The sequence below is a fragment of the Cnephaeus nilssonii genome (genome assembly GCF_951640355.1).
Source record: "Cnephaeus nilssonii genome assembly, chromosome: 15".
NCBI classification, from domain to species: Eukaryota; Metazoa; Chordata; class Mammalia; order Chiroptera; family Vespertilionidae; genus Cnephaeus; species Cnephaeus nilssonii.
This window is the reverse complement of record NC_137086.1, coordinates 23326964-23339193: the sequence shown is the minus strand read 5'-3', so window position 1 is coordinate 23339193 and position 12230 is coordinate 23326964. Positions and strand designations below refer to the sequence as shown.

The window sequence follows — 12230 nt, the reverse complement described above, 5'->3', positions numbered from 1 at the left end:
ATCAGTGTAACAATATGCTTTTATTTGTAGAGACATAAAAACTTGTCTAATGCACTGTGCTGCTACATAGTATCTCCTGAATACATGACTCAGAACCCAGAGAATGGGGAACAACGTTCCTGAATGGCCAATCTAATTCAAAAGAATCTAATTACTGAGCGCTCTGGATCATGTTTGTTGGTGTAATAATGCAGGCAAAACATTAGCAGCTATATCATGGTGCTCCAACTGTGATTCGCCGGGCTATTCCTGTATCTTAGCAAATGGGACTATAATCTGAAAGAAAAAAAAAATGCTTTCGCTATGGCAAAGAAAGACTGTGAGAGGCCTGGAATGTCACGACAAGCGATATCGACTCACTGAGGTAAAATGTTTCTGCTCATCGAGGCAACCATAAAAATCAATATGATCCGAAAGTAAGTCAATCTAGAAGGTCTCTCAAGACCCGGCAGCTTGACCGCAGCTGATGCTGTTGACGGTTCTCTGACCCAGCAGTTGGAGGCCCTGGAACATTTTTCCTTTTGTTCCTCCCTCTGAATGAGATTGGAATTGAGAAAAGACCTACCATGAGCCCAGCCAAGCATGTCATGCCACCCCCTAGCTCACACACAGCAAGGTCCCTGAAAGAGAGAAAAGAAATGGTAGAACCCATACAAATTAGATGAAAATGGTCAGAGAGATATATATGTTACAAGAACAAATTGCCATCTGCAGTAAGAACGGCGCTACCAGGAAGTTGTAGAGACATGACTGGGTTACCTCATGTCGTTTTGCGTTTTAAAAATAATTATGAAATAGAAAAGTCACAAAGCAGGCAAACCAGTGGGGGTTCCCTCATTAGTGTTCACTGCAACATTACCACCGCTGAGCTGAAAAATCTGAGAAGGTTCCCTTTTTTTCCCTTGTCAATGGCGCTGTCTTTTAGAACTAAACTAGCTAGAGTAGCGAAAGATAATTGTTAGGAAAGGATAACACTGTTAATCCACATTCATGCCTTCAAAAACAGTTAGACAAGTAAATGAAGAATATATATGAGTGTGTATATACCTATATTATAGTCACACACACACAACACACACACAAAATAAATGCAATCTTGAATTTAAAAAAAAAATAATCTAAAACAAACCAAAACATTTGGGAAAGCTGAACCGCCCCCATAAAGAACAATTACACAAAGAGCATTTAGCAATTAACACTTAAATCACAATTGACCCCGACACAACACAGTGAATAAACAATGCAGGGACATAATATGGTTAAGCCAGCAAACCCAGCTAAAGTAATGACTGGGCTCTGACTTCACCGCTCCAAAGTAGAGCGGCTCCAAGTTAAAGCTGACAGGCTAACGTGGCACTCTGCACTTACCTTCCTCTTTGTGCCTAAATATCAGTGCTCAACGGGTGACATCCTCGCCCTGGCCCCCTGCCCGCTGATTGGAGCTCCAGTCAAGCTTAAGCACAGCGAGATGAGCAAATGCCAGGCGTTCAGGGCAGCTCTGCAGCCCAAATTCAATACGGCCCTGTTCTTATTCTACATGTTTAGATTCTTAAGATTGTTTCTTCATCCCAGTTTGGGAAGTTTATTACCTCACCCGAAGGGCAGGGGGGGAAGCGGGCGGGGGGGGGGGGGGGGGGAAAGCAGCACCAAAAGGGAGGGAGAGGTGGAAAGAGAGGGAAGGGGAGGGGAAAAAGACAAACAAGAACATTCATTGTCCAAAATACACTTAATGGGTATTTAGTTGTTCAAAGCAATTACAGACTAGTTGGTAAATATAGACCCATTGAACTTCAAAAAATATACATTATTGACCCAGCCTTGTAAGTACATATTGCTAAAACACACACACCATGATCTCTAACAGCTTGTCTGGAATCATAATGGGCTATTCAGGAAGCTTCTATTGGATGACTTTTATAAAATGAGATTTAAAATGAAAAACCTTTATTTTCTGGGTCTACCAAACATCTTTATAATTTTCAAATAAAAGAAGGGTTTTTTTTCTTTTTCCTAAATCTCATGCATGGGTTGGATCTATAATGCACACTGACAGTTGAAAACATTTATTTCTGTAGCATGAATCTGTAATTACTATTTATTACTATATTTTATAAATACACGTTGTTAGTATACAAAACACCTTTACAAACCAGGGGTGGGATGGCACCTTTAAATAATAGCTGTGGGATATCTATTTATAAAAAATTCTGTAGTGACTTCTCTGGCAGAAGTTTAAAGAAAGTCTTTATTGTCTTTGTGGGTTTTTTGTGTTGTTTTTTTTTTTGACCTTTACAATCAGTAAGGATTGATTGGAGCTTCACTTTTGTTTCCCCAAAATCAAAGTGAAATAAAAAGCCTTGAGTGAAAATCAAAAGCTTTTGACATATAGCAAAAAGCTTGCTGTGCAATATTAGTACCCAAAGGCAATTCAGATTTTTTTAGAAGCAACATGTTTTCGCCATGAACTTTTTTCCCTTTCTTTCTGTTCTCTCTCTCTCTCTCTCTCTCTCTCTCTCTTCTTTTCTTATCTTTTAAACAATTTAATTTGAAGAGTGTAACCATAACAATCTTTAACATGCAGATACAATACCCATAATGGGCTGGGGGAGAAAAGTATTTTTCAGTGCAGCTTTGTACCTGAATATCTCACTGTGCTTGAGGCAGTAGTAAGCCAAAACCTCTTCAGCCGGCCAGATGCCTGAAAAACACAAGGGCATACACCTTCTTTTATTATAGAAGTCTCTTCTGTACTCATTCTTCACAGTCATTCTCTTAAGAAATGGCTCTTAAAAATTATGTTCAGTATAAGCCATTTTGACTTTAAACAAATGTAACACAATTATTAGTAGTATTATATCACATGAGTTTCTTTGGTTGTTGATTTTATGATGGTAAGATTTATAACTCAGGAAAATGGTACAATATTCTAAATAAATTTTACTAAATGTCAATCACAACAAAACAGCAAAAACAATAATAACCAAATTTCAAATATCAAAAGTTAAATTTTAATGGGACTTCAGGTAGATCCTAGTGTTGTGCACAAGAACCTTCTTTTCAGCCAATTCATAAGCATCAGTTAAAGACCTGCTGTATATGCAACTTATGTTAGGCAACAATAAATGGAAAAATCACTTACAGGAGCAAATAAAACCACTGTGGTCATCATACCTTTTTGTTTGATTCCATACTAATTTTTTAAATATGCACAGTTTTTCCCTTTCTCCGATTAATAAAAACCAAACTGGAGCATAAAATTAAGAAATTTAAAATTTTCCAACTTTGGTACCTCATTAAATTTAACAATAACTCTTTCCACTAAATTCCATGGATGGGCATTTTCTAAAATCATCATCTGTAAATTATTTATTTAAAAGACTTAAGTAGTCTTCATGAATGTATATGAATTGCTTAAAGAGGAGACAAACATGTTAGGAAATTACAGTTTCTAGTAGTTATCACAGTTAAGTTTTCTCTTTATACTTTTATATTTCCCAAAATATTTACAATAAATATGTATGACTGTAATAATAAGAATAAACAATAGCCTTATAAAAATTACTAGAGGCCCGGTGCATGAAATTCGTGCATAGGGGGGGATCCCCTCAGCCCAGCCTGCACTCTCTCCAATCAGGGATCCCTCTCATAATCCAGGACTGCTGGCTCCTAACTGCTCACCTGCCTGCCTGCCTGATCGCCCCTAACTGCCCCCCCTGCCAGCCTGATCACCCCTAACCACCTCTGCCTGCCAGCCTGATCACCCCCAATGGCCCCCCCCACTGGCATGGTCACCCCCAACTGCCCCCCCCCCCCCGCGCCAGCCTGGTTGCCCCATGCAGCCTGCTGTTCAGTTGTTTGGTCGCCCCTCACTAACCCCCCTGCCAGCCTGGTCACCCCACGCAGCCTACTGTTCAGTCGTCCATCCGATTGTTTCAGTCGTGACGGCCCCTGGCTTTTTATATATTAGGATGCTTTCCCCAAATGGTCAGTCTCAAAGATCAGGCAGGGCACCAGGCATCCTGCATGGCTGTGCAGTCCTGGGAAAGAGTAGTGAATGTTCACTTAGTTCTAAGCTCTCTTATAATAGGTCTTGATGCAAAACTGAAACACCTAACAACGCTTAATTTTTTTTTCCTCCCAGCTGCATCTCTAGCTTTGAGGAGTAAGAAATCTGGCATTTCAGAGAAAAGGATGTAAAAAAATTGGTAAGTAAAATCTTAAAAGAATCAATGGGTAAATATATGAACAGCAAAGAGACAACCCCATAGAGCATTTGTTGCAGCAAAGTCTCAGCCCTGGTTGGGTAGCTCAGTTGGTTAGAGCATCATCCTGATACACCAAGGTTGCAGGTTCGATCCTGGTCAGGGCACATACAAGAATCAATCAATGAATACATAAATAAGTGGAACAACAAATAGATGTTTCTCTCTTTCACATGCTCTCTCTCTAAAATCAAACAATAAAAAATTTCCTTAAAATAAAATCGAGAATCAAATCAGCGATTGGGAATATAAGGAAGCAAAAAATACCCAATCAGAATAGCAAAAAGAAAAAAGAATCACCTCCCAAAAAATGAAAATAATGTAAGGAGCCTCCAGGACAACTGCAAGCGTACCAACTTTTACATCATGCGGGTGCAAGAAGGAGAAGAGAGAGAGCAAGAAATTGAAAAACTGTTTGAAAAAGTAATGACAGAAAACTTCCCTAACTTGGTGAAGGAAATAGACATACAAGTCCAGGAAGCGCAGAATCCCAAACAAGATGAACCCAAAGAAGCCCACACCAAGACACACCATAATTAAAATGCAAAAGGTTAAAGAAAAAGAGAGAATCTTAAAAGCAGCAAGAGAAGAGCAGTTGGTTATCTATAAGGGAGTGCCCATATGACTGTCAGCTGATTTCTCAACAGAAACTTTGCAGGCCAGAAGGGAGTGACATGAAATATTCAAAGTGATGAAAAGTAAGAACCTACAACCAAGATTACTCTACCCAGCAAAGCTGTCAGGAGGAAGGCCTCTCTCAAATCTGAGGCTCAACTGGAGAGGCCAACACCCCCTTAGCGAAGCTGTTGGTTCTTCTGGGAAAAGAAATGCACTAATGGATGTTACTAAAAGGGAAAGCTGCTGATGCTGGAATGGGTAAGTCTTTTGGACTGTTTTTAGTGTTTACATTCTGTCTCCTTTTCCTTAAACATTTCTGCATTTTCATTGATATTTCATCCCAGGAACTACAGAATGCTCCATAAATTTTTATGAGGCATCTACTATGTCTCTGTGGATTACAGCATGGTCACTAGAGCTTCAGTCTATTAGTGAGGAGACATTAACTAAATAATTACACAAATGACATGCCTAATTATAATTGTAATAAATGCCATGTGGGAAAAATTGATGGTACTTATGAGAACATTTCATAGGGGACTTGACCTGGTCAGAGGGGAAGTTGGGAGGAGTCCATCAGAGAATACTTACCTGTAGAAATGGAATGTAAGCTGGGACCCTGAGGATGAAGAGGTAAGTAGAAGAGAAAAAGGGGGACAGGGATAGAGGAGATGGCCCATAGAAGGGGGGCCTCATGAATTAAAACTTTGAAGAGCTTGATTCTTAGGAATGGAAATAGGGTCAGTGGAGCAGTACAATAAATGAGAAAGGGAGAGAGTAGTATAAGATGAGACTGGAGGGGTGGTTAGGGGCCAGATCCCACAAGCTCAAAGACCATATTAAGAATTTTAAATTGCATCATAAAATAAATAATAAAATTTAAGCAGCAGAGTGGTATGATTAGATTTGCATTTTAGAAGATATGTCTGGCTACTCTAAAGAAAATAGATTGAAAAGGGGCAAGAGAAGGCAGGGGAATTAGGTAGGTGGCTACTACAATTACATAGGTGAGTGTTGGTGGTGGCTTGGGTGATAGAGGACAGGAAGAAAAGTGGAAAGGTATGCGCTATCTTTAGAAGGTACACTGGCAAGGCTTTATAGTGAACTAGAGGCCTGGTGCACGAAATTTGTGCAGCGGGGAGGGTGTCCCTCAGCCCAGCCTGCACCCTCTCCAATCTGGGACCCTTTGAGGGATGTTCGACTGCCCGTTTATAGGGATCGGGCCATGGGGTGTGGCCAGCCTGGGTGAGGGGCTGAGGGCTGTTTTCAGGCTGGCCACACACCCTGGCGACCCAAGCTCCCAGCCCCTCCTTATTTTTTCTTTTCTTTTCTTTTCTTTTTTTTTTTTTTTCAGTGCCTCCTTGAGCGGAGGCCAGGGCCGACTGGAAGCAGGTATCTGGGATTTATTTATCTTCTATAATTGAAACTTTGTAGCCTTGAGTGGAGGCCAGGGCTGGCCAGGGCGGGCAGGAAGCTTGGCTTCCTCCATCACCGGGGGCAACCAAGCCTCCTGCTCACTCCAGCTCCGTGGCCACCGCCATCTTTGTTGGGTTAATTTGCATATTTGCTCCTGATTGGCTGGTGGGTGTAACGGAGTGATGGTAAATTTGCATGTTTCTCTTTTATTAGTGTAGATTAGAGGAAGAGGGTGGTAAGAGAGAGGGAGGTGTCAAGTATGACTTAGGTTTATGGCATTAATAAGTGGGTGGATGATGCACAGCAGAAGCATACAGATTTTATATGAACTGGGGGTGGGGGGGAGAAGGCTGAATTCATGGTGCAAAAACACTCACTAGGGGTCTAGGCTCTGATTCTGGCTCTGCCACTAACAATCTGTGTGATATTGGAAAATAATTTAGCCTTTCTGAGCTTCTGTACCCTCATCTGCAAAATACTAGGCTTGAGTTAGATTATATCTAGGAAGACGTTAGGCTATAAAAAAAGCCAAAACAGAAAACCATGCTTTGGAGTTAGACAGAGTTCAGCTTGAATACCAGCTCTTATGGTTACATCACCTTGGACAAACTACTTAAATTTAAGCCTCCTTTCATTCATCCATTCCTTCAGCATACAGTTATTGGCAGCCAGGCCTGCTCTAGAAGCTGGGATACATTACCCAAATAACTTCAACAGGGGCAATAGACAGTAAAGTAGGTAATTTCAGATAGTAATTAATGTTGTGAAGAAAATAAAACATTAATGAAACTGAGAATAACTATGGGGAGGGGGTGCTACGTTAGCCAGCATTGTTGGGTAATGCCACAGTTCTCTCATTTGTTAAGTACAAGCAATAAAAATACTAATCATAGTGTTGTTGGGAGGATCAAATGAGCTAATGCATGTAAGAAACTTAGAACAATGCCTGGCACATAATAAAGTTTTTTAATAATGATAGCTATTAATGCTTCTGCTATTGCCATTGTTACTATTTGGACATGATTTTATGCAGGGAATTTTATTAACCGTGATTATATTTGTATGATATTTTCTTCACCTCTAGACTGCAAAACACACTAGGTTGCAAAAACAAGGGTCCAAATGAATTGTTTTGCAATTCTATTTCTTCTCCTGTTCCTGGAGAAACTAATTGAACCGATAGAACAGACAGTGAGCATGAGGAAGGAGGAGAAATAAAGGAGCACAAAAAATTAACCAAGTATTTCAATAATAAATCTATGATTGCAAAATGGGTTAGTTTATAGGTATGGTTTGATTAAACTTGTCAATATATGATGGTGGGAAAATTGAATAGGTACATGCAAAAAAATGAAACTAGACCACCAACTTACACCATATACAAGAATAAACTCAAAATGGATAAAAACTTAAATGTAAGCCATGAAACCATAAAAATACTAGAAGAAAATTTAGGCAGTAAAATCTCAGACATCTCACTTAGCAGTATTTTCACCAGTACATCTCCTAGGGCAAGAGAAACAAAGGAAAATATAAACAAACAGACTACATCAAAATAAAAAGCTTTTGCATAGCAAAAGAAACCACCATCAAAATGAAAAGGTAACCCACTATATGGGAGAACATATTCGCCAATGATACATCTGACAATGGATTAATTTCCAAAATATGTGAAGTTCTCATAGAACTCAACACCAGGAAGACAAACAATCCAATTGAAAAATGGGCAAAGGACCTGAATAGACACTTCTCCAAAGAGGACATACAGATGGCCAATAGACATATGAAAAAATGCTCAATGTTACTAATCATCAGAGAGATGCAAATTAAAACTACAATGAGGTATCGCCTCACATCTGTCAGAATAGCTACCTTCAATAAATTATCAAACAGCAAATGCTGGTGAGGATTTGGGGAAAAGGGAACCCTCGTGCACTGCTGGTGGGAATGCAGACTGGTGCAGCCACTGTGGAAAACAGTATGGCGTTTCCTAAAAAAAAATTAAAAATGGAACTGCCTTGTGACCCAGCAATCCCACTTCTGGTAATATATCTTAAGAATCCTGAAACACCAATCAGAAAGAATACATGCACCCCTATGTTCATAGCAGCGTTATGTACAATAGCTAAGATCTGTTAACAGCCCAAGTGTCTATCAGTAGATGAGTAGTAGATAAAAAACAAAACAAAACTGTGGTACATTTACATCCTGGAATATTATGCAGCTGTAAAAAGAAAGAGGAGGAGGAGGAGGAGGAGGAGGAGGAGGAGGAGGAGGAGGAGGAGGAGGAGGAAGAGGAGGAGGAGGAGAAGGAACTCTTACCCTTTGCTACAGCATGCATAGATCTGGAGATTATTGAGCTAAGCAAAATAAGCCCATCAGAGAAAGACAAATAGCACATGATCTCACTTATATGTGGAATCTAATGAACAAAATAAACTGATGAATAAAATAGGTCCAGAGGCATGGATGCATGGAGTAGAATGACAGATCTCAGAGAGGAGAGTGGTGGAGGAGATGGGAAGAGATTAACCAAAGAAAATATATGCAATATACATAGCCCATGGACACAGACAATAGTGTGGGGAAGGCCTGGTATGGGGCGGGATGTGGGGTGAAGGAGGGTAAATGGGGGGAAGAGGGGGACATCTATAATACTGTCAATAATAAATAAATAAATTTAAAAAAAGAAAGGGAGTTTGGCTAAGTAAAAATACATTAAAATTTCAAACTCAATTTTTAATTCAGATACCTATTTGTGTGATGATTCTGAGGGAAGGGAAAGATGAAAGGAGTCCCAGCTCTGTCCTGGACGCTCAGGCAGGAGGGGAAGATGGTCTTCAGAGAGCGTTCCCAGAAGCCCCAGCGAGAAAGAGAAAAAGGAATACACTGCAGCCACAGCCACAGCTTCAGCAGCTCATACATTGAAGCCATGGGCTTGGGAGACATTTCTGAGGCCTCTCAGCTTTATGACCTTATTGGCAAGTCACGAAACTCTCCTTACATCAACTCCTTAACTGGGAGGAATAATACTCTCTACTCCATAAGGATAGGTGTGAGGTTTAGGTGAATTAGAAGAGTACCGAGTAAGTACAGTTAAGGCTTATTGTTATGATTCGTATTCTTAGCGTTACTAAGTGAACACTTACTACTTGGCAAACACTGGCTGTGCACTTCAGGTGGAATATCTCCTTTAATCTTTAAAATAACCATTTAGGGTCAGTTCTGTCTTTATGGCCAGCCAAGGGGCACAACGAGGTGCAGGGAAGCACAGAGAGCTTAAATGACAGAGCCAGGAGGTGAGCCCACACACTCGACCTCCAGAGCCCCGTTTCTTAACACTGTCCCAACCCTGGTGGCTGGCCCTGGAATCAACAGAACGAATTTCTAGTTCTCATGACTATGTCGATAATTCATTTTGGGACTTTGGACAAGTCATATTTGGGCTCTAGTTTCAAGAATAAAATGGAAGGGTGGAATTGATTTCTGAGGCCTCTTTCAGCTCTCAATCTAATGGCTACAGATTAGTATGTGTGGGCATTTCCAAACAAAAGCTACACAACTGTCAGTGGGCTGTAGCCCAGGACGTTTTAAAGAAATCAAATTGGTTAAAATATTGTATTGGTACTATAATCTCAAATTTAAACACCTACCAGGAAATATTTTAGTTAGGATTCAAAACAATCTTAAAAGTCAAGTCTTCGTGTCTATTGAAATTGAATTAGAACTGCCTTTGTTAAATAAACCTCACAGCTTCAGAAAGGAACTGCTCTACACCTATATATTCTAGTTGTGATAGCTTTTTATTTGATTAATCTAGCATGTAATAACAGACAACTTTCTCAGGTACAATTTTCCCTCTCTAACACTGAGCACAGTTCTCAGCTATAAGCTGGATTTTTTCCACAAACACATTTTCTCCTCAGGGAAACAAACTAGCTTTGGACAGAGGTATTTCCCCAAAGTCTCCAAGCATAGTTAGCAGAACACCTCCCCGTGTGAGCTCCCTGGGCCTAGGTGAGAAAATGCTCCATCCACACTGGTTAGCGAGGACGTCTGAAAGTGAGACCCCGAAAACCAGACCAGAGAGCTCCTAGCACAAGGGGAAACATGGGCTGGGTCTCCCCAGAAACAGCACAGCCTTCAGCAGTAGAAAAATGCAGGAAGAGTGGAAGGAGGAGGAGGAGAGGGGGGAAGGAGGAGGAGGAGGAGGAAGATTTTCATTGCTATGTTTACTACAAGTAACCCTCTCCCCCAAAACCTTGCTGTGCTCAGTGTCCTCAGAGGGGGCAATCAGCCATCATTTTGATGAGATCACCCTTTTTCCTTTTAAAACAGGACTGTGTTGTGTCCTGAAGGTCATGTACGAGCAGCGATGTGTCGCATGGAGTGCAACAAAGAAGAAAGTATTAGGAAGAACTGTGATTGTTCCCTGTCTTAGGTAGGGAGCCAGTTGGCCAACATCACACACACTTGTTCCACGGCACACCAAGGAAGGGTAAGGAGATGTGGCTCCCTCCTCTTGAGTTACCTGTGACTCACAAATTTCCTTTCCAAAGCAGCTTCCTGCCTCGGAGTCCAGCTTCATCTCACGTCTAGGTGAACACTGTGACTGACTTCCACACAAATTGAAAGCCCCGTGAGCCATGTGGAGGAGTACATGCTCTCCACATTTATGAAAGCCTCCCTGGAGAGAAAATGGTATTCAGGAGGTACATGTTACATGTGCCAAAGCAGTGCGGTACATTTATTCAAGGGCGCTGGGAACAGGCTTCTTATACACAGAACTTACTTATCAGTGTTGTTTGGAAGATGCATGTCCCAGCATTTCAAAATTGCCATCATTCCAAGAGGTGCTGGCACCAGGAGGGGAGGAGAAGACAGGATTATCATTCCACTAATACTAAGACTGCTGTCTCTGATTGAAAAGAAGAGGGAGAGACACCAGGGCTACATGTGCACAGAGGAAAGGCCACGTGAGGACACAGAGTGAAGGAAGCCTTCTGCACACCGAGGAGAGAGGCCTCAGGAGGAACCACACCTGCCAACACCTTGATCTTGGACTTCCAGTCTCCAGAACTGTAAATCTCCGAGCTCCAAGTCTTGGGGGCTCATTATTAGAAAACTGCCTTCATTCCAAGTTCCTCCTCTTAGGCCTAAGTGGGGAAGGGGGAAGGAGGCGGGCTACCTTCCTTAAAAAAGAAAAAAGAAAAAAAAAAAATATATATATATATAAAATTGATTTCAGAAAGGAAGGAGAGGGAGAGATAGAAATATCAATGATGAGAGAATCATTGATTGGCTGCCCCTGCATGCCCCATACTGGGGATCGAGCCCGAAACCTGGGCATGTGCCCTGACCAGGAATCAAACCGTGACCTTCTGGTTTATAGCTGGACGCTCAGCCACTGAGCCATGCCAGTCGGGCGGGGGCTGCCTTATTATAGCAGGAATTGCCATTAGCAAGTCCCAAAAGGTAAAATATTACTCAGCAAATTGACTTGGTAAATAAGGCAACATGTCGTTGAGGCTCAGTCTCAACCTACTTGAAACAAACCCCTCCCTGGCATTTTTGTGTGTGTGTGGTTTCATTTTATTTATTTATTTTTCCTTTATTAAGGTATTACACATGTGTCCTTATCCCCTCATTGCTCCCCCGCCCACTCCCGTTCATGCCCTCACCCCCCTGGTGTCTGCGTCCATTGTTTATGCTTATATGCATGCATATAAGTCCTTTAGTTGATCTCTCCCCCTTCCCCCACCCTCCCCTACCTTCCCTCTGAGGTTTAATGGTCTGATCGATGCTTCTCTGACTCTGGATCTGTTTTTGTTCATCAGTTTATGTTGTTCATTATATTCCACAAATGAATGAGATCATGTGATATTTATCTTTCTTTGACTGACTTATTTCGCTTAGCATAATGCTCTCCAGCTC

At 41.2% G+C, this 12230-nt stretch overlaps 1 protein-coding gene across 1 annotated transcript in view; it reads right to left on the bottom strand.

Moving 5' to 3' along the window:
- CAMKMT (calmodulin-lysine N-methyltransferase) overlaps nucleotides 1-12230 on the bottom strand; it is a 288528-nt gene that overhangs the window by 39409 nt on the left and 236889 nt on the right. Inside the window, exons 4-5 of the mRNA XM_079791819.1 lie at nucleotides 2638-2698; nucleotides 566-620 (exon numbers count right to left, since the gene is read on the bottom strand). Of these exons, the coding sequence (XP_079647945.1) occupies nucleotides 566-620; nucleotides 2638-2698 (116 nt within the window). The remainder of the gene's footprint in view (nucleotides 1-565; nucleotides 621-2637; nucleotides 2699-12230) is intronic.